We start from the raw sequence: 24,541 nt of genomic DNA on the forward strand, positions 1-24,541 counted from the left end.
GATAAAAAAATATTTAAAAAAAAAGTGCTTGAAATATATATATATATATATATATATATATATATATATATATATATATATATATATATTAGAATTTAATCTTTATTTATTACCTACAAGATGTTTGCGAGAAATGTTTTTCCATTCAGACTTTAATTCATGTCTTTTTGGAGAAGAGAGCACATACATTTGTTGTCTACGGTTTTCTTAAATACAAAGAGTCTACAAGAACACATAGACATAAATATTTTCTTGTCTATAGACAAAAATGCCAAAATAAGGTTTTCCAAAAAAAACACACCGCCTTAGGGTATTTATTTAAATAAATTAAAAAAATCAAGGGCAAAATAGTCTTTTTAGGTAAGACAATGACCGAACGCGTAACAAAAACAAATAGTAGGGGGCCTTCCGAGTTAAAAAAATAAGTTAGGGACCAAACACACAAATTACCCTAAACCATAGGGACCATTCGTGTAATTTTTGTTCTTAATCAACAAACAGGAGCGTGGAATTACGAATTACAAACAAGGTCGAGGTAATTACAATTAAACAAAAGTATCATACTATTTTAGTTTCAAGTGTATGCCAATTATGTTTCGAGTTACAATTGCAATGATCTCAAGGTTTGTGCTATCATTGCTGCGATGAGAAATTTACTTTGGGTCATAAATGCAAAATAAAAAAACTAGGTTTGGATGTAGATAGTGCTAAGAACAATGAGGCAAATGAAGATGCATACATTACTAGAGAAACTGTGGAAATAAGAGACAAAGTATAGGTGCATTTGAATCCAGAGAAGTATGAAGTTTGAGGATAATATCAACGAACAAAGAGTAGCCGTTTTAATTGTTTGTGGGGCCACCCATAATTTCGTATCAGCATTTGAAATTTCCAACTAAAAGAATAGAACAATAGAAATTCCAATTGGAACGGGGATAGAAGTCAATGGAAGACGAGTGTGTATGATTATGCAAGTATTGGAATTTGGAAGTGGTTGAAGAATTCTTGCTCTCAAGTTGGGTAACTCAGGAGTGAATATTAGGAATGCAGTGGTTAACTACTCACACTAATTGGGGACTCAAGTAATAAAGTTCCAAATTGAAAAAGAGAATGGACTTATCAAGACGAGGCATTCTGTTATGATGTCATATCGGCTGAAAGTACCATAAGTTGGTGGCTTATAAGTCTAGGTGTCCCCTTCACCTTCAATCTGGCTGAAGTGTACAATTTTCACATTTGTTAACAGAATAATCCACAATTTTACAAGTCCACATTATGTTTAATAACACTATATTCATATTGTATTTCCTGCCCAAAATACATAAATACAACACCTTATATGCAGAATTTGTTTGATTTCTGAATATAAGTAGTGATCATCGACTTATATACAATTCATCCCGTAAACATACTAACAAATAAAAAGCTATTGCAAACCCTAATTATTCAACCTTCATCACAAACACACTACGATTATACATGAAGAATCCATTTTGAATACCCAATACATAAATATATACCTTTTTGGGTTTTATCCAGTGTATTTTCTTCTCCATCTTCTTTGTTGGCGTGTTTCTGCTCAATAAAGTGAGGAATAAAATTGAAGATTTTAGAAGTAAGTTGCTATTATCTATAAAAAATATTCCTAAAAAGAAAATTGACAAGAAATATTTTGCTATTTTGTGTACTTTTCCCTTTAATTATATAAAAGTAATTATTTTCACTTGGTTCAGAGTACAAATTTCATTTCATTTATAATAAAAGGTACTTCAAGAATAATAACACCCAAGTAGTAGAATTGGAACAACTTATAATTGGTAGCTAAAACTAGAAAAAATTAGAAGTTGCTATTATATATAAAAGAGGTAAACTTCCTAAAACAAATGGACAAGAACCTTTAATAACATATAATTAGAGTTAAATGCTAGAAATAGCACTGATTGTTTATCATAGAATTCTACTTCCATTTCTTCTTATTGCAACATTATACTTTGAAAAAAACTACCTGATAATAGCAATGTCATCCAAATAGAAAACGAATTTAAATGCTATAACTAGGTAGATTTTTCAAAATATAACATCCTGGTAAGAAATTTTTTTGGAGGTACAATGCTACAAATCAGTAGTATTTTCAAAATACATTGCCTTAATAAGAAAAAAAAAGTGAAAGTACAATTTTGTAACAGAAACAAATGAAAATAGGATGCTATAATACACAAATAAATAAATGTACATTGCTATTTCTTCTATTTCATGCTATATAATTATTTATTTTCACTTGGTTATAATAAGTAAAGAAATTGAAAGTACAATGCTATAATAAAACAAAAAAAATCAAAAGCACACTTCTGTAACAGAAAGAAATCAAAGTAGATGCCATATATATATATATATATATATATATATATATATATATATATATATATATATATATATATATATATATATATATATATATATATATATATATATATATATATATATATAGTTGTGCAGCATACCAGGAAGTAAAGATATGGACTGAAGAAGCTACTTCGAACTCCGCCGGGGAGCATTATCAGCCGGTAGCGGCACCACCCTCTGAGCTGACGGCCGTAGGCGTGGAAGAAACACCGGTGAGCAACACAGGAAAGCAAAAAAAGACAACGTTGTAAACACCACAATACTAATCCACACGAAAATTGTTATCCTCCAAGACCACAAAATCCTTTTGAAAAAGGGAAGTTGCGACTCGAGTTTAAGAAACGCAGTGTATATTTCCGGCAAACCGCCGCCCTTTGCAAATTGTGCCCGTGGTTCCAGCACCACCCTCACGCCGGAAGTTGGGATTTTCCGTTCTGTGTATTCTCTAAATTTGATTTCTACGGTTTGGGATTCCGATGAGTAGCCCGTGATTAATGGTGCGAGTTTAAGAAACGTTGTTAGAAGGCGAATAGGAGGGCTTTTGAAATGTAGCATGCATAGTTGTGTTGTGGTTGCAAGGAATTTTCCGCTTTCTGAGAGAAAGTCTACCCGTACCTTCAAAGAAAGTTTGATTTACAATGGTCAAATTGCAAGAAATATAGCAATGTTAATCCATTTAATATATATTGCAAGAAATATAGCAAGTCTAGCCCACTTGGCTAACTTACAAGGTGTTTCTAATAAGGAGGTCTTGGGTTCAATCCCAGGCATATACGAAAAGAAAATAAAAAAAATTAAATGAAAAGATGTTGCTATTTCTCGTATTTAAACCCTTTTGTTTATTTTAAAGTATGTGCGAAAGTAATCTGAATGACAATTGTAAATTAATCTACTTGATTATAACAAAAAACAAAGGTTGACACTCAGCTTCTTCGAAGGATCACCTCAAGATAAATACTCCCTCCGTCCCAAATTAATTGTCCACTTTTGACTTTTGAAGTCTTTTTTCTCCAACTTTGACCTTAAATATTTTTATTTGTGTTATTTATTACTTGATGAAACTTATAACAATGAAAAGACATTTAATATACAATTTATTCATATATTTTTCATCAAGTATTATCTATCAAACACGAAAATATTTAAGGTCAAAGTTGAAGAATAAAGACTTCAAAAGTCAAATGTGGACAATTAATTTGGGACGGAGGTAGTATAAGGCTTAAATGCAAGAAATAGCAACACACTTTCATTTAATTTCTGTTTTATGTCATCCTACTTTTTTTTCATTCTATTAAGCATTATACTTTCAATTTTTTTCTTCATATGATAAGGCTTTATATTTTGACAATTCCACCCAGTTATGGCACTCTGCTTTTAAAAAAAAAAATCACATTAAGATATTATACTATAAAAAGCCAACCCAATTACAACAGCATAAATTGCTTTGTATTCGAATGGTATTGCTATAACTGGGTAGATTATTCAAAGTACAATGACATAATAGGAATACATCATAGTAGCATCCTATAATAACTAAATCAATGACTGTGTGTTACTATTTCTTGCTTTCAATCCTAAATAAAAGAGTTAGATACAAGAAATAACAAGATACTTTCATTATTTGTGCATTAAAGAATAAATGCATGATACTACCATTTCATCATATTACAACAGTCTAGTTCCTAATGTCCACCCAACTATAGCAGAAGCTTATTCAATACCTGGAAGATCCCAAGATTTCTGTTGTAGTATGATTCTGGCAAGGTTAAAGAGACAGTAGCCTGTAGTTTGTGATCATGAGGTATAATCCGTGATTGAGCAACATCCCCAAATTTTATATTTTCATCACAACCCAAACAAAATGGCTGTTGAGAAGACATTATTCGCACAAAAGCCATGGGAGTATCTTGAGTATAATCAAAATTCAATTGCTGGACTTTATGAAAAGGCACTTCCGTGATGAATTTCATTATTGTGCCACTGATAACAAGCGAGAAAACTACTAAACCAATCAAAATGAAACCAATGAAAGCTGACCACAACAATCCCCATCCTATTTGCAGACATAACTTCCATGTTGATTTTTTTCCTGTGATCCATTGAAACAAAACCCTTTTGACATTACCAAAGCAGAACTTTAATAGAGTTGAAATGTTTCTTATCAGGTAACCTTTTGCAGTCTTCACAATGGCGAAAGGATCGATAAGAAAAAGGTAAGATGAATGCAGTAACCATATGGGAAATGTGACAAAGCCAACTAACAAAGTTATTTGGAATGAAATAGCTCTGAGTGTTAATCCTGCTAAGGTGAAAAGCAAATTCGAACCAGAATTCGGTGAATCCACCATAACAGATTCATCACTGACATTTTCATCAGCAGTAACAGTGGTGATTACGCTAGAATTTGAGGAATTCACACTTGTTGCATCGGCAAATCGCTTCCCAACTCTGTCTGAGTTAGCACGAACTTTAGTAAGATTCAGTTTGCCATTCAATTTCTCAGTATCCTTCAAATTCCATAACTTGTGCTTCTTTCCCGGAGAAATAATAGATTCATTAACATCAAAATCTACTAAACCATCGGCACTATTTTTAAAAGGAGACAATGGATGTTCTTTCGAACTTTGTCGGGGAATGTGTCGACGGCGTCGGACACCGGTATAGGAAGAGAATGATTGCGACTCCGGCTTGTGCTTTGATAGGTTTGAAATTGAGTCCCAGCAGTAGTCATCGATCTCAGAAACTGATGAAGAGTTCGATTGGGGGACTGAGTATTCAAACTCAATAGAGTTGGAAGCCTCTAAGAGGGGGAATTCTTCAAGGGAATCGCTGAATTTGGTATCCTCTTCTTCGGTGAGACACGATCCTGAGTCTTGTTGTCCCATTGAAAACGGAAAGACAGGGAAACTCAGCTTAGGGTTAGGTGATAACGGAGGAGAGGCAGAGAGGGATTTGGGTAAGATGATTTCTGTGATTTCTGTTCCGTTTTCACGGTAGAAAACAAAAATCATGTCTTTTTCATTGAAGACGTGTTCCTTACCAGAAAAAATATGTAATATTATACTCAAAATGTTTAATGACAAATAATTTGTTTTTGGGTGATTTTTGGGGGAAAATGATCTAAAAGCCCTTAAATTTTTTAAAAAATGTCGGTTTTATTTTTGGATGTGTTTTAAGTCCAGTATAGCACGATGTTTTGTTTAATTTGTTCATTTATATTCTTGTAGCCGGTTTCCAGGTAACCTACCGATTACTTAATATCATTAAAGCCCTTGAATTTTCAAAAATATTCGGATTTACCTTTAAATTTTTCAAAAATGTTCGGATTTACACTTACATTGATTGTTATTTTGATTATTATTATTATTATTATTATTATTATTATTATTATTATTACTACTACGTATTTTTAATACATTTTTAATGTATAAAAATATTTATACATACATTTTTAAATGTATACAAATAGTTTTATTAATATAAATATATATTTAAGTATATATACTAAATACAAGTATATATATATATATATATATATATATATATATATATATATATATATATATATATATATATATATATATATATATATACTTGTATTTAGTATTTATATACATTTAAGTTCCCATGTGTTCTATTAAAAACATATTTATATATTTAAAATGTATTTATTTGTATTTAGTAGGTATAAATATATATATATATATATATATATATATATATATATATATATATATTTCATATAAAAATATATTATATACATATAAATATATATATTTATATGGTTTTTATTGTATAAAAGATGTATTTGTACATATTCTTAACTATAAATATGTATTTATTTCATAATTATTTGCATAAGATAGTTTTTATACAAAAGAAACACATATTTATATCTATTAAATACAAATAAAAATGCATTTATACATTTAAAAACATATTTATATGTATTAAATACAAATAAAAACATATTTATACATTTCAAAACATATTTATACATTTAAAAAGTTTTTTATACAAAAGAAACACATATGTATATCTATTAAATAGAAATAAAAACGTATTTATACATTTAAAGACATATTTATATGTATTATATACAAATAAAAACATATTTATACATTTAAAAATATTTTTATTTATATTTGATAGATATAAATATGCATTTCTTCTGTATAAAAACTATTGTATGCATATAATTATGAAATAAATACATATTTATACTTGGTATGTATTATGTACTAATACATATAATTATATCTTTTATATTATATAAACCATATAAATATGCATATATTTATATACATATAATATATTTTTGTATGAAATAAAATTATATTTATTCCTACTAAATACAAATAAATACATTTTTAAAATATAAATATGTTTCTAAAGGAATACATGGGCTTTCAAATGTATATAAATACTAAATACAAATATATATATATATATATATATATATATATATTTAAAAATATATTTATATTTGTAAAAATATTTTTATACATTTAAAAATGTATGTATAAATTATCTTTATACATTTAAAAATGTATTAATAATAATAATAATAATAATAATAATAATAATAATAATAATAATAATAATAATAATAATAATAATAATAATAACAATAACAATAACAATAATAATAATAATAATAATAATAATAATAATAATAATAATAATAATAATAATAATCAAAATAACAATCAAGGTAAGGGTAAATCCGAACATTTTTGAAAAACTTAAGGGTAAATTCAAAGATTTTTTAAAATTCAGGGGCTTTATTGGCATTAGGTAACCAGTAGGTTATCTGGAAACCGGCTACAAGGATATAAATGTACAAATTACAAAACTTCGGGCTTTACTGGACCTAAAACACGTCCAAGAGTAAAACCGACATTTTTGTGAAAACTTAAGGGTTTTTTTGTCATTTTCCCATTCCAAAGTAAACTACTTAGTTTATATTTTAGTCATTGTATTTTGTTATTATGAATCGATTATCTTTTGTGTTTAGAAAAATGGAAAATTGAGTAATCTATACACATTTTATTTTATAGTTAATAAAAAATAACAATATTTTCAAAAATAATCATTATGTCCGTAATGGTTATCCCAATTTGAGAAAAAAAAATCAAACACACTATTATATATATATATATATATATATATATATATATATATATATATATATATATATATATATATATATATACCAAACAAAAAAATTCTGGAATAAGCAATCTAGAAATTGAAATTCCAAAGTTCGTGCTATCTGCATTTAGGACGGAGTTTTTAACATAGATTTAACAAATCATATAAGTTTCACTCTTTAATTTACTAACATTTAAGTTCATAAACAATTCTACGTAGTTTAGAATGCGTAAATCATGTCCAGAATACAAAGAACTTGTCCGGAATATCGTAGTCTCGTCTCAGTTAATTTTAATTTATTAATTTTTATTCCTTTTATGCATTTTTGCTTTGTTTTGTTTTTATTGCAATGATTTATGACATGAGGATCTATAACTTCAATAGTTCCACCACTTCAAGATCCAGAATTAGCTTTTCACAAAAGGAAGAACAAGAAAGTTAACGAGTCAACAAACATTATTCAATCGGACAAGGGATTCAAAAGTTTCGAGAGGATGCCTGATAAGAAGGGAATTAGATACAAGCCAGAAACATCTACCGAAGAAAGTTCAAACGAGGAAGAGATAAAGACTGAGGTGGAAGAGATAGCAGATATCACGAGAATGATGATGGGATATTACAAGAAGAGGATACGTGAAGAACATGGACCAGGTCTAGTTCCACCCGAGATACTAGCTGAAAGAAGTTTTGAGCTCAAAGGGCATATTCTATCGATGCTCAAAGATATATCTTTTGCTAGAAAAAGAATATGAAGAGGTCTTCAAGTATATTGATGAAGTAAAGGACATTGCAAACTACTTCAATGTTTTTTAATGTGCCAAAAGAATTTGTGTTACTTATGATGCTTCCTGTGACATTTATCGGTGAAGCTAAAGTTTGTTTGAAGTCCTTTGCACCCGAAACTATTAACACGTGGGCCAATCTTCGTGATGCTTTTATTGAGCAATTTAGTCCACCTTCAAAGATCTGAAAGCTCAAAAAGAAGATTGTTAATTTTCAAGAAGAGGTTGGAGAGTCATTGTATGAAGCATGGGAGAGATACAAGGGTTTGCTTAGAAGTTGTCCTCAATATAATCTTAATGTCTAAAAAGAAGTGTCCATTTTCTATGATGGAGTAAATGTCACGACTAGACAACTTCTTGACTCGCAAGAACCAATGACGAAGAAGGAGTCGGCAACCATTAAGGAATTGATTGAAGAGTTTGCAAAGCACTCACGTAGTATCACAACTCATGAGAGGATGTTACTAGAGGTAAAGGAGATGGAGGGAACAAAAACATGGTTGTGGTTTTGGCAAAGTTAGAAAATATGGATGGCGAATGACGAAATTAGATCAATCCATTCATGCCATAAGAGTTGTGTGTGATAATTGTAGCGGGCCACACTTGACAAAGGATTGTGATGTGGATGAATATGGGAATAAGAAGGCACACGTGTTTTAATCTAGTGGTGACAAGTATGATGAAGATTAGAGGAAGCCTAAAAGGAGTTGTTGCCTTATGAAGAGTATAAGAAGCAAAAAGATGAAAAATATAAACAAACCGGTCGAGGTTTCTACCAGAAAGAGCAACCACCACCCGAAAAGAAGATGAATTTCGAGTCGGTACTTCATAGGTTTATGGAAGCATATGAAAAAGGCATGATGCTACTGATTCTAATTTAAGAAATCATCAAGCTTCTATTAAGAATATAGATACTCAACTTGGGAAACTAACAACACTTGTTAATGAGAGGTTACCACCTAGGAGTCAAGACCAAAAATCATAACCTCATGTAATGGCAATCTACACCGAATGAGAGGTTCATTCTGAGCCATTTATGACCCATGAAATAGCTACCATGAAGCCCAAGTCGTGTTTGGAAGAAGAAAAACCCAAATCCAAAAAAAGCAAAAAGTGGATCGTGTTCTGATGATTCACCACGTCGTGGTCATGAGAGGACAAAAAAAATTTTCAACTCTTAATTCATATCAACCTCCTTTGCTATTCTCATCTCAAGCACTCAAGCATTCTCTGGAGCTGGAACAAAAGAAGTTTATGTAGCAAGTGCTCTCACTCTCAATAAATGCTTCATTCCTCAATTCAATGGCTAAACTTCCAAAGTTTGCAAAATATGTTATTACTAATAGGAAAGAGTTGGAAAAGGCATTAACCGTAGTGCTTAATGAGTTATGTTTAGTTGCAATCATTAATGGATTGCCAACCAAGATGAGAGACCCAGGCCAATTAACTTTGCCTTGTGAATTTGGCAACTCTACTTCTATTAATGCTTTAGCCGATTCGGGGGCAAGCATTACTCGTATGCCTTATTCCTTCTACCAAAAGCTCGGATTACCAAAGCTCCAATACACAAGGATAAAAATTCAGATGGCAAGTCAGTGAAATCACTCGATCACTTACCCATGAGGAATCATTGAAAACTTTATAGTGAAGGTGGGCAAGTTTGTTTTTTCGATTGACTTTGTGGTTCTTGACATGAAAGAAGATGAAGAGCTTCCCATAATTCTGGGAAGGCCATTCTTGAGTACTGCAAGAGCTCTTGTTGATATCCAGGACTCAAAACACACACTTTGTGTATAAGATGAAGCAATTACTTTCAAAATGAGTCCAAAAGTGAGTCATGAAAAACCAAAAGATGAAGTGTCAAAGATAGATGATATGGAAGAAGACCTTGATGAGCTAGTTGAAATTGAAAAGATGATGGAAGAAGAGTTGAAGGTTTGGGAAAAGCACTATGGTGAAAAAGTCAAATGTTTTAAACCGAAAGCTTCGGTTCCAATGACATTCGAGGTGATCGTGTTTACTACACCTAAGGGTCGAGTGGAAGAAGAAGTTGATGAAGTGGAATAGGACTTATATGAAGAGGTTGAGATAAGTGATGAAGACAAGGGTGGAGTATTAGAGGATCCTATAATGGTCACGGCGGAGTTAGACAAGGGAGGTCCTAAAGAAGTTCCCAAAAAGAGTGCAAAGGAGAAAAAGCAAGGTAAAGGGGTGAAGCACAAGCATGAGGAAAGTGCCAATAAAAAGAAGAAGAGAAATTTTCAAGAAGGCATAAAAAAGAAGGGTTCAATCTTACAAATCCAAGTGGAAAGAGAAAAAGGAGAAAAGGGAGATCCCACTCCCAACCGCGACAACATAGAGTGAGAAGTAGTCCAGTTCATGATTCCTCAAAAAGAAGCACTTTTCGGGAGGCAACCCATTGTTTTATAGTTTGCATTTTTCTTTTTCTTTTGATTTCTTTTTAGTTTTCTAGTTTTATTTTGGTTTTACTTTAACCAAATGATCATGTGTTTCTCTAGTCCTCTGATTTTATTTTGTAGTGTTAGAAAAAATATATGTGAAGCAGTAAAGGAGCTTAATGGATGAAGAAGCCGTGAAATTTTTGAATATCACAATTGAAGACCATGTTTTGTTGTAACATCCCAAAATTTCCAATAAATTTGAACTTTTTAAAACAACATAAATCATACATTTAATGTATTTTATTCAAGACAAATGAAATACCAAACCCCAAGATCAATTCAGTTTCCAAACATTATTAGTTATAATTCTAAAATTCATGAAAACATAACAAGTTCAATATCAATTCCAAAAACCCGCCTCGAGCCAGTGTGTGCAATCATGTCCGACCATCCGGTGCACCTGAAATAGTATTTTTAAGGGAAAAGGGTAAGCACAAAGCTTAGTGAATTCCACGTATACACAGTATCGTATCATATAATCTTTACCCCTACATAGATACAAACGGTATCATACACATATCCACACATGCATGTCAAAGAACGAATCAGTAATAGACGTACTCATATTGGGACACATTGTTTAGGCCCGAACCCCCTTGCTCAGTACATCGAGTGTTTGGGACACATTGGCTAAGCCTGATCCCCCGTACCCGAACCCATTGGGACACATTGGCCATACCCGATCCCCCTTGCTCGGTTCGTCGAGCCTTTGGTACACATTGGCTACGCCCGATCCCCACTTGGATGCGCCGAGTCCCACCATGCATAATCCTCAATACGTGAGGCAATCCACTAGACTCTACCCCGCCTAGTAATACCCATATAAACAATACAATACATAGCACACACGAGCTAAACGTAAAGAATATATAACACAAGACAGTGTAGTGAGGAACTCACCTCCAAAAACAAAGCAACCCGAAACTCACTCACACCTGCTTTCCCTTCACGCTTACTAATAATAATAAATTGAGATGGTTTTAGTTAATAAATTGCCTTAATTATGAATATAACTAATGGGTAAATTTTCCAGATTTCTACATAAAAATTAGGGTCTGTTCGGGACATGTTTTTCCCACCTTAATCTTAGTGTTTTTCAAAACTGTATCATATGAAGATAGATCATGTCCTTATCTTTAAAATTAGTACTTGCACACATATTTTTACCCTAGCTACATGCATTTATGGATTTTGGTCAAAACTAATGAAACGTAGTAGACTCCAAAATGAAACTTTGGGCACTGGTTTCGTCCAAAACCAATGTCTCTAGAATTAGTTATTGTATTTACAAAAACGGTACAGAACAGTGAATTTTTCAAAAAGATAAAACTAGGGTTATGGTTCAATCCACTTAACCCATTAGGTCCCAAATTCAATTAAGACATTCCAAGTCTGTAACAAATCATCCCTACGTCCTAAAGGACTTTTCCAACCAATGAGTAAGAAATCATACCTATGTTTTTGAGATTGAAAGCCCCATACAAGCCTTGTACCGAAAACGATTTCGTCAACAACCCAAAAACCTCGTCCATGATCGATGATCTGTAACTCGAGCTCCAGATATTGAAACTAAAATCCCAACGGTCAAAACTTGTATATATTCCTTGGGAGGAGGAACTCCAAATTTCACGATGATCCAACGGTTAATTCTCCGGGGATCGTCCAAACAATGCTGCAAGGTCTTCAAAAACGGGAATTCCGAAAATTCATCAACTTGGAGCCGTTTCCTCTTGCATGATCGAAGTCTCTCTTAGTGAGTGGCTAGGGTTTTAAGTTTTATATTAGTTTATGTTCCTCCTTGGCTTACGTTGATCCCCATGCTTCAAAACATTTACACCTAGGTCCTCCTCCTTAACTCCTTAGCAAACTTAACATTTTCTATTAATGTTATCTCTTTCTAACCCCTCATATATACCTTGTACAAACTAATATGAATCCTTAAAATCATATTATTACTTTCAACCCGTAAATAATATCCCTTAACATTATAAATTAATTTTTATGATAATTAACGATTTTAAAATATAAAACAAAAAATATGGGGTGCTACATTTGTGTAAGTGTGGGGTTCCCATTTAATTAAAAAAAGAATTTTGAAGAATCTTTACAGAAAGGGAATGGTCCTAAGCCATTAAGAAGAGCTGATGAATTATTTTGACTATTGAAGACGATCTAAGAAGACACCACGATGTGTCCGTCATCACCACATCGTGACATTCGAATTTATCACGACTACATCCAACCAGACAACACGACATGGCATCACTAGACCACGTCATGGCAATCTTAAAATTCATGACCATACGACTATTCACTTGACACTACGACGTGTCGTTACTCTACCACGTCATGGCAGAGGTTCAACACACTTTTTGAAGAATGGTTCTTTGATTTATTTCGATCTAGCACATTTGCATTCACAAAAAAGAGTCCCAAAGTATTGTTTCCAGCCGTTATCCGAGAAGTTCAAGATTTACCACACAAATTTTAGAATTCGATCTCGCCACTACTATCCTAAGGGGAGTCTGTTCCAATTCTTCCTTTTTAATTTATGTTCTTTTATTGTTTAAGTATGTAATCGGGACATTGCATCAATTAAGTGTGAGTCAGTGGGTTGAATTTAAGAATACAAGCATTCTGATTAAAAAATTAAAAGATTGAAGAGGTTCAAAATGGATTGTCTTGTGTGATGTAGGTAGCTAAAGTCTTGATATGATAATAATAAAATCAGTTTTTGTCACACCCTGCCCAGTCCTTGGCAGAAACGACGGGCAGTATGACGTAGAGATAATTGGATCTCAGCAACAGGTATAATCAAACACAAAAGTATATTTTTTAAATATTTATTTATTATTGATTTTGAAGGATTACATTATTTTAGGGATAGACACAACTCCTGATATAACTATACTAAACTTCAACAGCTTCCTTGCAAACTTCCTTCATACTCGGGGGGATATTCTTTCATACTCATATTCATGAGAATACATGTATTTTGAAAGTCAACATAATGTTTGTGAGTGCATGAGGTTTTTTTTTTTTTTTTTTTTTTTTTTTTTTTTTTTTTTTGAATTCCTTTTAAGAATATTTTTCTTTAGTGAAAACATTTCTTATTTATTTATACAGTCTTCTATCTTTTAACATATCTTTTATTGATCTTATATGACTATCTTTTCAGGATATCTAATGATCTAACGTAATATAATTATGATTGTCTTTTGTTAATCCTAATTTACTATCTTTTAAGGATTTCTAATGATCCTAACGTATTTTAATTACCATACCAGGTTTAACAATTAGTATAAATTGGTCAGAGTTCGGCGGTCAAACCACTGTGAACCGCTATGTATTAATGACCAATTGTGGGTGATTTTATGTTTAATATGTATATTAAAAATACTATGTTCATAATCACCTTTTAGAACATCCCAAACTGCTTAAACCATCTATCATTGAAGACCGAATAAAAATCAACAAAAATTAAATCTATTTGTGGTGTTAAAAATAAAAAATTTCATTAAGTATATTTGAAGGTTATGGATAAGAAAAATGAATATATTACGTTCTCCTAATTTTGTGGATATAAACAACGTCCAAAACGGAGATTGTATGAGAAACTTACGCCTCTTAAAAGTTATAAAAACCAGTATTTATTTGATTTTTTCTAAAACGAACCGTACATTGCTTCGTTTAGGATGGCTACGAGTCTCGTAAATTATTTTTGAGCACGTTTTTGAATTCACACTACAGTCTATTATTTTATTATACTTTTGTAATATTTTTAAACTCGATCAAAATCAGATTCATAAAAATCTGTCGGATTCGAGCCAATTAATCGCAAAACTTTAAACGCTAATTTACGGAGTTTGGTATATCAAAATTTAAATCCGTCTGCGTTTTTGAAATCACCATGACTAGGACAATCAACATGCAATTTAATAAAAATATTACGGAGTCGGGATCGATGGCACGAGAATCAAGAATAGGAGGTTACATCACTAAATAAATAAATAAATAAATACATTGTATTTGTTGTTGCCAAAAATCTTAGAAAGCAAGTGTGTGAATCAAATACAATCTTGATCATATCTTTCAAATATGATTTTGGGTGCAATCAAAATCATTTTGTATATCCCAAATCTTTGCAGATCAAATCGTATGCAATAACAAGTCTTTAGCACAAACTCAAATAATACTTACATCCTTTTATCTTGAGTCCTCCTTCCCTCTTCTTCAGTTTCAAGCAAGAGGACCATCCAGTGGAGTTTGCCAATAATTAGGAGGGCAACGACCCTCTTTCTATCTTTTGTTTTCCTTTTCTGTCCACTGATTGAAGATGCCAAGAACCACCAGTGGTGGGTGAATTGTCGGTGAGCACTAAGAAAAGGGTAACAACCCATATTTTTATTCTTCCTTTCTAAAAGCGTCACCAAACACCCTCTTTGACTATTGCTATCCTTCATGAGCTCCATATCCCTGACGATGGCCAAATTGATGTTGAAGGCCACCGGAAAATCAACCTTCCCACCAGCTCTGGCATCCCCTTTCCGCCTTCTTCTTCATCTAGCACCACCACAAAACCCCCTACAACTGCTATTGTCTTTCTCGATCCCCACAACCAGGATTGGAGGCTTGAACACTGGGAATATGGAACCAAAGGAGGAGGTTGTTTCCTTCGCTTAAGGCGCTAAGAGTCATATGTAGGGTTTTTAGCTTTCTAAGACTCCTATGGCGTACACGCAACCCTAGAAACCTTGGATCTATGTTTTCTCTAAATACATGCAAATTTGATTTTCTAATGTTTACTTCCTATCTAGCATGTTATGGGGAACTTGTAATACAAAAACTCAAGTAGAATAACATACCTTTTAGTAGCTTGGATTCCTTGATGACTTTGTGAGCCTAGCACCCCATATGTGATGCCTCAAATGCTTCAAACAACCCTATAATTCTTGGAATAACCTTGAGAGAAGTTCACTATACTCTAAAATCGGTTAGCCCTCTTACTTTCTTGTAGTAGTAGTGCTGATTTTGCTTGCATGGGACTCTTTATATAGTTGTGACACAAGTAGGGTTACACCATGTAAACCCTAATTGTCATGGCTTTCCATATTCCATGATCCATGGGTTTGTAACCTCCATGGACTATCCATGGAGCACCTTATGGGTTTTAACCCAATCCATACAAACCATGGATCATTAGCCCACTATACAAGAATAGATTATTTCCACAATCAACCCCATATATTTAATTAGTCTCTTTTTGATCACTTAATTAATTCTATATTAATTCTTTTATCAATACTAATTAAATAATATTATTAATATATTAGTACTTATAATATATTAATAACCATAAGTGTCCTTTCTCTCATTTTGGTCTATCCAAGTATTGCAATGCCATGCAACCCAAATGGACCATGCCGGGTCGGGTCAAGTACATACCAAATATAGTTGTGGACTTAGAAACTATATCCAACAGTCTCCCACTTGGATAAGTCTAATAACTATAGTTGCAGATATGACTTCAGAATCCGACTAGCAATCGCAGCTCTTTCACAGTCTCTCAGAACTGAGATGATGATGATACGCCATTTAAGATAAGTGATCATATAATCCTCTGCTCTCAAGATATCAGCTGGACAAATACATGGAACATGGTCTTACTTTTGTCCAACATTTGTTTCTCGATCTATGATTCATTTGACATAGAACTAAATTGAACACATCAATTAGGTTCCGACCGGGCCCGGTACATAGGTCAAAACAAAATCATCGAGGGGCCCATATATTGCTTATAATCCTAGAAGGAACATATAAACTTCGACTCATATGCTTATACTGACTACTTATTGAATTATGCACAAAAGCACGTTTTATAACATCGAGTTACCAATGCGTTTTCGTACAATCAATGTATAATCAACTCATAGTCAACAACTCATATCTCTAGGTTTGAAGATTTATATGATATTACCATCTCACGATCACTTGAGATAAATTCCATGAAGTGATCAAGTGAGCGTGGGTTGAGTCCAATACTCAGAACTTATGAGCACTCATGAATGTTGCAACAACCATTTCTATGTCTAATACACCTTAGAAAATCTACAAACCCAATTCATGACAGTCTTAATTCAATACCTACTTCCAAAGTATGACTGACTGTGGTGAGTTTGAATAATATAATTATCCTAGAAGTCAAAACATGCAAAATTGAAACAATAGTAAGCGATTAACATAAGATAGTAACACTTTAGTCATAAATAAACAACAAATCTTATTTAATCATAAAATGTCAATTACATTTTACAAGTTTCAAAACTATCTAATTGTTAAAACTAATATCATCCTTCAGCCCGATGCGCCTCGCATGCAGTAAATCCTTAACCCTACTCAGTCCCTTCGTGAGGGGATCTGCTGGGTTCTCATTTGATGATACCCTCTTTTCCATGAGGAGTCCTTCTTCTATTCGATGTCTAATGAAATGGTATTTTCTGTCAATGTGTCTGGATCTCCCGTGATCCCTTGGTTCCTTAGCTAAGGCAACTGCACTTTCGCTGTCATAGAAAATTTCCATTGGCTCTTTTATAGTTGATATAACTCCAAGGTCTCCAATAAAGTTCTTTATCCATATCGCTTCCTTTGCTGCCTCGCTTGTTGCTATATACTCTGATTCGCAAGTTGAATCAGCTACCGTCTCCTGCTTGGAACTTTTCCAAGTAATTGCTCCTCCATTAAGGATAAAGACCCAGCCTGACTGAGAGCGGAAATTATCCCTATCAGTCTGAAAGCTAGCATCGCTATATCCTACCACTCTCAAGTCATCACTGCCACCAAGGGTAAGGACCCAGTCCTTAGTCCTTCGCAGATACTTGAGAATGTTCTTTACCGTAGTCTCGTGAGCCTTGCCAGGGTTCCCTTGATATCTACTGACCATTCTCAAAGCAAAGGACACATCAGGGCAAGTAAAAGTCATAACATACATGATTGAGCCCACAGTGGAAGCATATGGTACATGAATCATCTCAACTATCTTAGCCTCTGTACTTGGACTCTGAGTCTTACTCGGTGTGGCATTACTCTGAATCGGTAATTCCTCTTTCTTGGAATCCTGCATACTAAACCTCTTCAGTAACTTATCCAAGTAAGTACTCTGACTAAGTACAATTAGTCTCTTACTCCTGTTTCTTAATATCCTTATCCGTAGGATATAGGTAGCTTCCCAAGGTCCTTTATAGCGAAACACTTCCCAAGCCAGGAGTTCACCTCCTGCAAGGTTGGGATGTCATTTCCTATAAGTAGTATGTCATCCACATACAACACCAAAAAGCTAACTATACTCCCACTAGCCCTAACATATACATAGGACTCATCCTCACTCTTTGAAAAGCCAAACTCTTTGACTTTCTCATCAAAGCAAAGATTCCATCTGCGAGGTGCTTGTTTCAACACATAGATGGATTTCTTAAGCTTAAACACCTTATTAGGGTTCTATGTACTGAAAAAACCCTCTGGCTGACTCATGTAAACATCCTCAGCCAACTTTCCATTAAGGAAAGTGGTTTTGACATCCATTTTCCATATTTCATAGTCTTAAATGCAATAATGGCTAACATAACCCTAATAGACTTAATCTTTGCTACTGGTAAAAGGTCTCATCATAATCAACTCCCAGAGTTTGAGAATAGCTCTTTGCAACCATTCACGCCTTATAAGCGTGTACATTACCATCCATGTCGGTCTTCTTCTTGAAGATCCATTTGCACCCGAATGTCTTACGACCTGGTACATTGTCAACCAAGTTCCAAACTTGATTGTCATAGATGGACTGTATCTCGCTGTCCATAGCCTCTTTCCATTTAGCAGCCTCATGGCCTGTCATGGCTTCCATGTAGCTGTTAGGTTCTTCCAGACTTACTAGTGTACTATCACTGATAAGTGTATCACCTTCCACAGTAATATGTAAACCATAGTAATGCTCAGGTGCATTCCTAACTCTTGTGGAACGCCTTAGAGGTATGGGCTCGTCAGTCGGATCAACAGAAGTTTCCTCCTCAGGTTGATTACTAGGGTTTGAGGTTCCTTCAGTCTTGAATTTCTTCATGGTCAATTTGCCGCCCATTGTCTCCTTGGCTTATGAACTCTCTCTCACGAAAGACTCCTCTCCTTGCTACAAAGACCACATTATCATTGGGTCTGTAGAAGAGGTGACCGAAGGATCTCTGTCGGTAGCTGATGAAAATACACCTCTCACTTCGAGGTTCAAGATTATCATGAGACTCATGCCTCACGAATGCCTTGCAACCCAAAATCTTGATGTGGTCCAAATTGTGAACTTTCCCAGTCCACATCTCATGAGGTGTTTTGGCAACCATTTTAGTAGGGGCTAGATTCAGGATATGGGCGATAGTCTCTAATGCATACCCCCAGAATGAGATTAGTAACGAAGCTCGACTCATCATGGAATGAACCATGTCCAACAAGGTTCAATTGCGCCTCTCAGCCACACCATTCAGTTGTGGTGTCCTAGGAGGTGTCAATTGTGAGACAATCCCACATTCCTTAAGATAGTCAAGGAACTTGATACTAAGATACTCTCCTCCCCGATCGAATCAGAGCATCGTGATGTTCCTGCCTAATAAGTTTAAATCTAAACTTGAAGATCGATTAGATCTTAAACAGGTAAAACAAAGAACACGAAAACAGTAAATAACTCAAGAATGGATCGAAGATGTCGAATGATTAATAAACAATCCTCAGAAGAGCTCGATAAAGAACTTCTACTGTAGAGGATTAACGGGTTTACAAGAACGATGAAGAAAATATTCTAAGAACAATTGTTATCGCTATCGTCTTCTAGATCGTTAACCTAATATGCATGCAAGCACATTATTATATACTAACCCTATCAGCTCACGGTTGGACAGGCCCAAACCGGAGTACAAAACATTGGACTATTAACCGAGCCCAATGACGCAATACAAAATAAAGCTACGCTACACAACAATCTCCCCCTTTGCGTTAATTGGAGCGAGATCACTTTGTCTTCTTACTTGGGCCAGCAGCTGGAGCCTTCTTCTTTACAGTATCAAACAGACGCGAGATAAGGGCGAGAATTGTCTGTCTGAATCGGATGTACCACTGAATCATATCATCAAAGTATTTGATATCATCCGCTGTATTTTCTTTACACCTGTGGATGATCCCCAACACATGCTCAAGACAAGCAGTGGTATAAAGATGTTTATCCGCTAAGGCAAAGAGACATTTCTGTCCTTCAGCCCTAGTGAACATGACCGAGTTTCGCCTTGGGTCAATCTTTCCCATCTTCATATGGTTTAGATCACTGGCCAAGCCAACAGGAGAGATCTTCGGTTTCTTCTTGAAGACATTTGCAATCTCCTGATCCATCAGGGCGATCTCCATGATATAGCACACCAACATCCTTTTGAGATGGTCAATGAATGAACCATATTCAGCCTCATTAGTCAATAGGATGTTGTGCAGAACGATCCAGTCATGGGGGTTGAGGTTCGGTAGATCTGCTAAGGATATGGCATGTTCGGTTTTAGCAGACCCTCTGAGTACTTTGAACCGAACGTTGATAAATCTCCCTACAGTATATGGCTTCAGAACCCGAACGTTGATTATCTTCTGAGCGCTCCAGGTTTGGTACTGGGGTTGAGCAGCCTTCAGATAGAACTCGATCAATTCACGATCAACCTCCGGATGAGGATGAGGAATCTCAGCAACGTTGGCGAAGGCGTGAAAGATGAACGCCTTTCGGGTTAAGGGCATGTCGAACTGAGAGTCGACAGAGTTGTAGCAGTCAAAGGAGATTACCGGTTCGAGCCATAAGATACTCGGAGTATCGATTGCCTCCTTAATCATCCTCTCGAGAGTCCAAGCAGGGAAAAGAGTCTTCCTGCTCTCGAGTAGGTCGTGGGCTTCTTTCTATTTGCGTTCAGCTTCTTCAGCTTCTCGCGCCACACGAATGTTATCATCCTCAGTATTGCGACGACTTTTGCGTTTCAGCAAGTCAGCAATAGTTTCTTGATCGTCTTCCTCTTCATCATCAGCAAGTTTCTTGCCTTTGTCCATAACACCCGAACCAGAGGCTTGGCCTGTAGGAGGAGGTTCGGTTGTGTGAGTTGCCTTGGAGGAATGAGGGGGTTGAGATCCGGACTCCTTTTCTCCCCCTTGTTTCGGAGTGGACACGAAACTGGGTAGCCCTTCAATTTTACTGAGCAGATCCAGGGCAGGAGCAAGTTTCTCTGCAAGGGTTCGCCTCACAGAATGGTTCAGTATCGGATCGTGCGCTTCAAGGATGTTGGATATAGCTGAGTGTACATCCGAAACACACGTCTTGATTACCTCCCGTTCGGATCGAAGAGTGTCAATTTGTTGCTGAGAGTTGGAAAGCTGAGCACTCTTGACCTTTAGGGCAGTGGTCTTCCTTGCTAGAGCGTCCATCAACGAGTTGTCATAGGCTAGATCCTCTTGGAGTTTAGAGAGGCGCTCGTCGATAGAGGTTCGAAGGGCAGAGTTGTCGTCTGTTAAAGTTTGATGAAGGGTGGCGAAGGACTTCAACTCTGTGGAGACGAACGTGGCCAACTGTTGAACAATTGGTTCCAACATTGTCTTAGTAGCAGCAGCACTCTCCTGTAAAGATTGTAACAGGGTAGAGGCGTCAGAAAATAGTTTATCGACTTTTTCGGTCGCAGCCTCACAAGCTTTCGTCGAGGCATCTATGGCGGCGGTGGCAGAAGCGACCGAATCATGCTGAGCCCTGGAGAAGGCATCAACAATCTTCTGAAGAGCAGCTTCAGAGAGAGAGGATTGAGAATTAGAGGATGAAGCAATAAGCAAGTCAACCTTCTCATGCAGCTCCTTAAGATGCTTCTTTGTTACTGGAGCCTCCTCATCATCGTCGCTTTGCACCTGAAACGGACTGTAGTAGACCGAATCAAATGTCATATTTTCCCCTCCAAGGAAAGGGTTATCTCCATCAGAGGCATGACCTGGAGATGGTGGGGGTGGTGAAGCTGGTGGTGTTGTGGTATGAGTAGGTTCAGGTTGAGTTTGAGTGTGGGTAGGCTCGGGTGGTTGTTGAGTGTGGGTAGGTTCGGGTGGTTGTTGGGTTTCGGTTGTGTGTATAGGTTCGGTTACTGGTGGTGGTTCGGTTGCATCGGTATGAACCCCCGTATCAGATACGTTGGTTGTAACCTTTGCAGTTGATGTTGTTGTTGCATTGGTGAAAATGGGTGGTGGTATAGGGAAAGAGGTTTTAGGAATGGTGGTAGAGGGGTTTATGGTGGGAATGGAAGTAGGAATTGTTTGAGTGGGAGAGGGAAGTGGTGAGTTATGGATTTCCATGTCAGGGGTAGGTGATCTGGGTGGGGTATTGCCTCTTGGAGGGGTTTCGCCTCTTTGAGAGTCGTCCGAATCCGAACTCTCACCGTCCGATTCACTCGAAAAGGAAGCGATAATGAGCTTTCGCTTCGGTAGAGTCTTGCGCCTCTTCTGCTGCGGGGACTGTGCAGCTTTCGTTGATTTCCTCTTCCTAGGAGAAGGGCCTTTAGCCCCTTTGGCCACCTGTTTGCCTTTATCTACCTTTTTGCCTCTCGAAACAGGCTTATCGGCATCATGAATGGACTTGAGCATCTCCGGTGTGAGATCCCTCGGTCCAGACTTCTTGAACTCCTTGTAAGTCCGGATGATTCTGCTGTCAGTTGGGACATCAGCGTACATGGTCTCTGAATGGAACCATTAAAAGGGAATTTTGATGCATCTGAGACGATAATCTTCGTGGTATGGAATGTACCGATCGAAGACATCGATGCGCCGGCAACAGTGGGGACATCGTGCTTATCCATCGCCCACTTAGTGATCAGGGTCCAAAACCTTGCATACGACACCTCAGAATGTCGTGAAGAAGAAGATAAACTTTGGATGAGTTGTTGCCAGAGAACCAACCCATAGTCGACGTTGACGCCGTTGTAAACTCCGTACATAATGGACAGGAATAGTCGACTGGAGCCATCTGAACCTGAGCTCCTTTCTGATAGACCCTTGAAAAGCACAGTGAACATACCGTTCCACTATGGCGGTAAACAAGATTTCTTGAACTTAGCGACGGAGGTGAGCGCCTCCATGTACCCCATATTGTAGAACATATTGTAGAGGTTCCCTATCGGAATCGTCTCCGGATTAACCCTTGAAGGGTCAGCTGCAAACCCTAGCAATGAGCCAAATCGTTGCTTGGAAATAGAGGCTTTGTGATCAGAAACCTCGAAGAAGATCCTATCGACCGCTTTATCATAATGTGCAGTCGCATAAATCTGCGATAAGAGCTCCATGGGCACTGATTCCACCCTAGAAAGTGCAGGAGCTATGGGCGAATATTTCAGACACTCGATGATTGGGAACATGTAGGAGTCGTATGCCCGAGGGGTTAAATCGATTACCAAACACTGTTGAGGGCGAATGGGAAGGATGTGAGAGGTAGTATGAACGGAGGATGAATCTGCCATTGTTGAAGTTGGGAAGAAGATGATGAACAGTAAGGGTTTCAGGGAATTTTTGCTCTCTTGGGAAGTTTGATGCAGTAAAGAGGTAAATGGGAGAGGATGTCGCCTTTTATAGTGGGTGTAAGGAGAGAGAAAAATCTGCCCAAATCGTCTATCGAAATACGAAGAGTTTTCCCAGAATTTGACTGATGCGTGACAGTTAAGGTAAGCGATGATCACGCATGAGAGAGAGTGTCAGATTCCTTGGAACACGCTTCCCATCAAGTGCCGTTTCTGATAAACTGTTTCAAATCCACACGCGCTTTTCTGTGCTTTTTAGAGAGGAACCGTTTCAAATTCGTACACGCGTCTGCGACGTCATTTGGAGATTGGACGTTTCAAATTCGCATGCGTTCCCTTTTTACCGCCGTTTGAAATCAAATTAATTAGACTCCCGCCTAAGTCAGCAAAGCTTCATCTTATCCCTGTAACGGCATCTTTTGAATAATACTCCCACGTGGATTATTTTTGACCACATCTTTATAATTAACCACCGATCCAAGGAAAAAGCCTGTAATTATTAGTACCAGAATTTTGGAAAATCAAAGATTTTCGTGCTGAGAGTGTAAAAGGAAAAGAAATAAAGCAAATCTTTTTAGGAATAAATGTGATGTCAATAAAGACACGAAACAAATGATCCCGGGCACGAATCTCTTCCTTCAAAGTCAAGAGAGACCTTAAAGTGTTAGTATGGTTTCCCGTTGAATAACGATCAAACACTTATTAATAAGTGTTGAAAGGCTTCTTTTAATTAGGCTCCTTAGGGTAGCTTTAGCTTTGATTCAATAGTCTTAATCTTGAAATAAGATAGAAAGTGAACAAAGTACTTGTGAGACCGGTGTAGTCTGTTGAACAAGTAGGTATAAAATGATTTTAAAGTGGCTTGGAAAATATAAAATCTCAAAAAAAAAATTAAAAACTGGATCCCAAGGGAAGAAATGTTATGGTGTTTAACAATTTCGTAGGAATCACACACAATAAAAATTTGAGATTTCATGAAGATACATCCGTCAATTCTTAGGTGAAAACTTGAGCAAATTAATTGTTCACCGTCAATTCAGATTTGGTATTGAATTTTGGGTTTCACTCAGCTCGTAGTGACACGAAACTAAGATCATAAACACAGTTTTTGAGTAACCATAAACCTCAGTGGTAATTTCTGAGAGTC

The 24,541-nt window shown here is 35.8% G+C and overlaps 1 protein-coding gene and 1 non-coding gene across 2 annotated transcripts; both read right to left on the reverse strand.

Moving 5' to 3' along the window:
• Positions 1–1,273: 1,273 nt before the first annotated feature.
• On the reverse strand, positions 1,274–5,433 carry LOC145102175 (seipin-2-like). Its single transcript, XM_079039556.1, has 3 exons — positions 4,125–5,433; positions 2,502–3,018; positions 1,274–1,575 (listed from the first exon to the last, which is right to left on the reverse strand). The coding sequence occupies exons 1-2, from the start codon at positions 5,412–5,414 to the stop codon at positions 2,530–2,532; spliced, it is 1,779 nt and encodes a 592-aa protein (XP_078895682.1). The 5' UTR covers positions 5,415–5,433; the 3' UTR covers positions 1,274–1,575; positions 2,502–2,529.
• Positions 5,434–8,527: 3,094 nt separating this feature from the next.
• Positions 8,528–8,634, reverse strand: LOC145080701 (small nucleolar RNA R71). The gene has a single exon (XR_013695291.1). It is a non-coding gene; the product is annotated as a small nucleolar RNA R71 (small nucleolar RNA).
• Between the last annotated feature and the right edge of the window lie 15,907 nt (positions 8,635–24,541).

The sequence above is a fragment of the Lactuca serriola genome, chromosome 1, assembly GCF_051521515.1.
Source record: "Lactuca serriola cultivar US96UC23 chromosome 1, Lser_US96UC23_V15, whole genome shotgun sequence".
Lineage (NCBI taxonomy): Eukaryota > Viridiplantae > Streptophyta > Magnoliopsida > Asterales > Asteraceae > Lactuca > Lactuca serriola.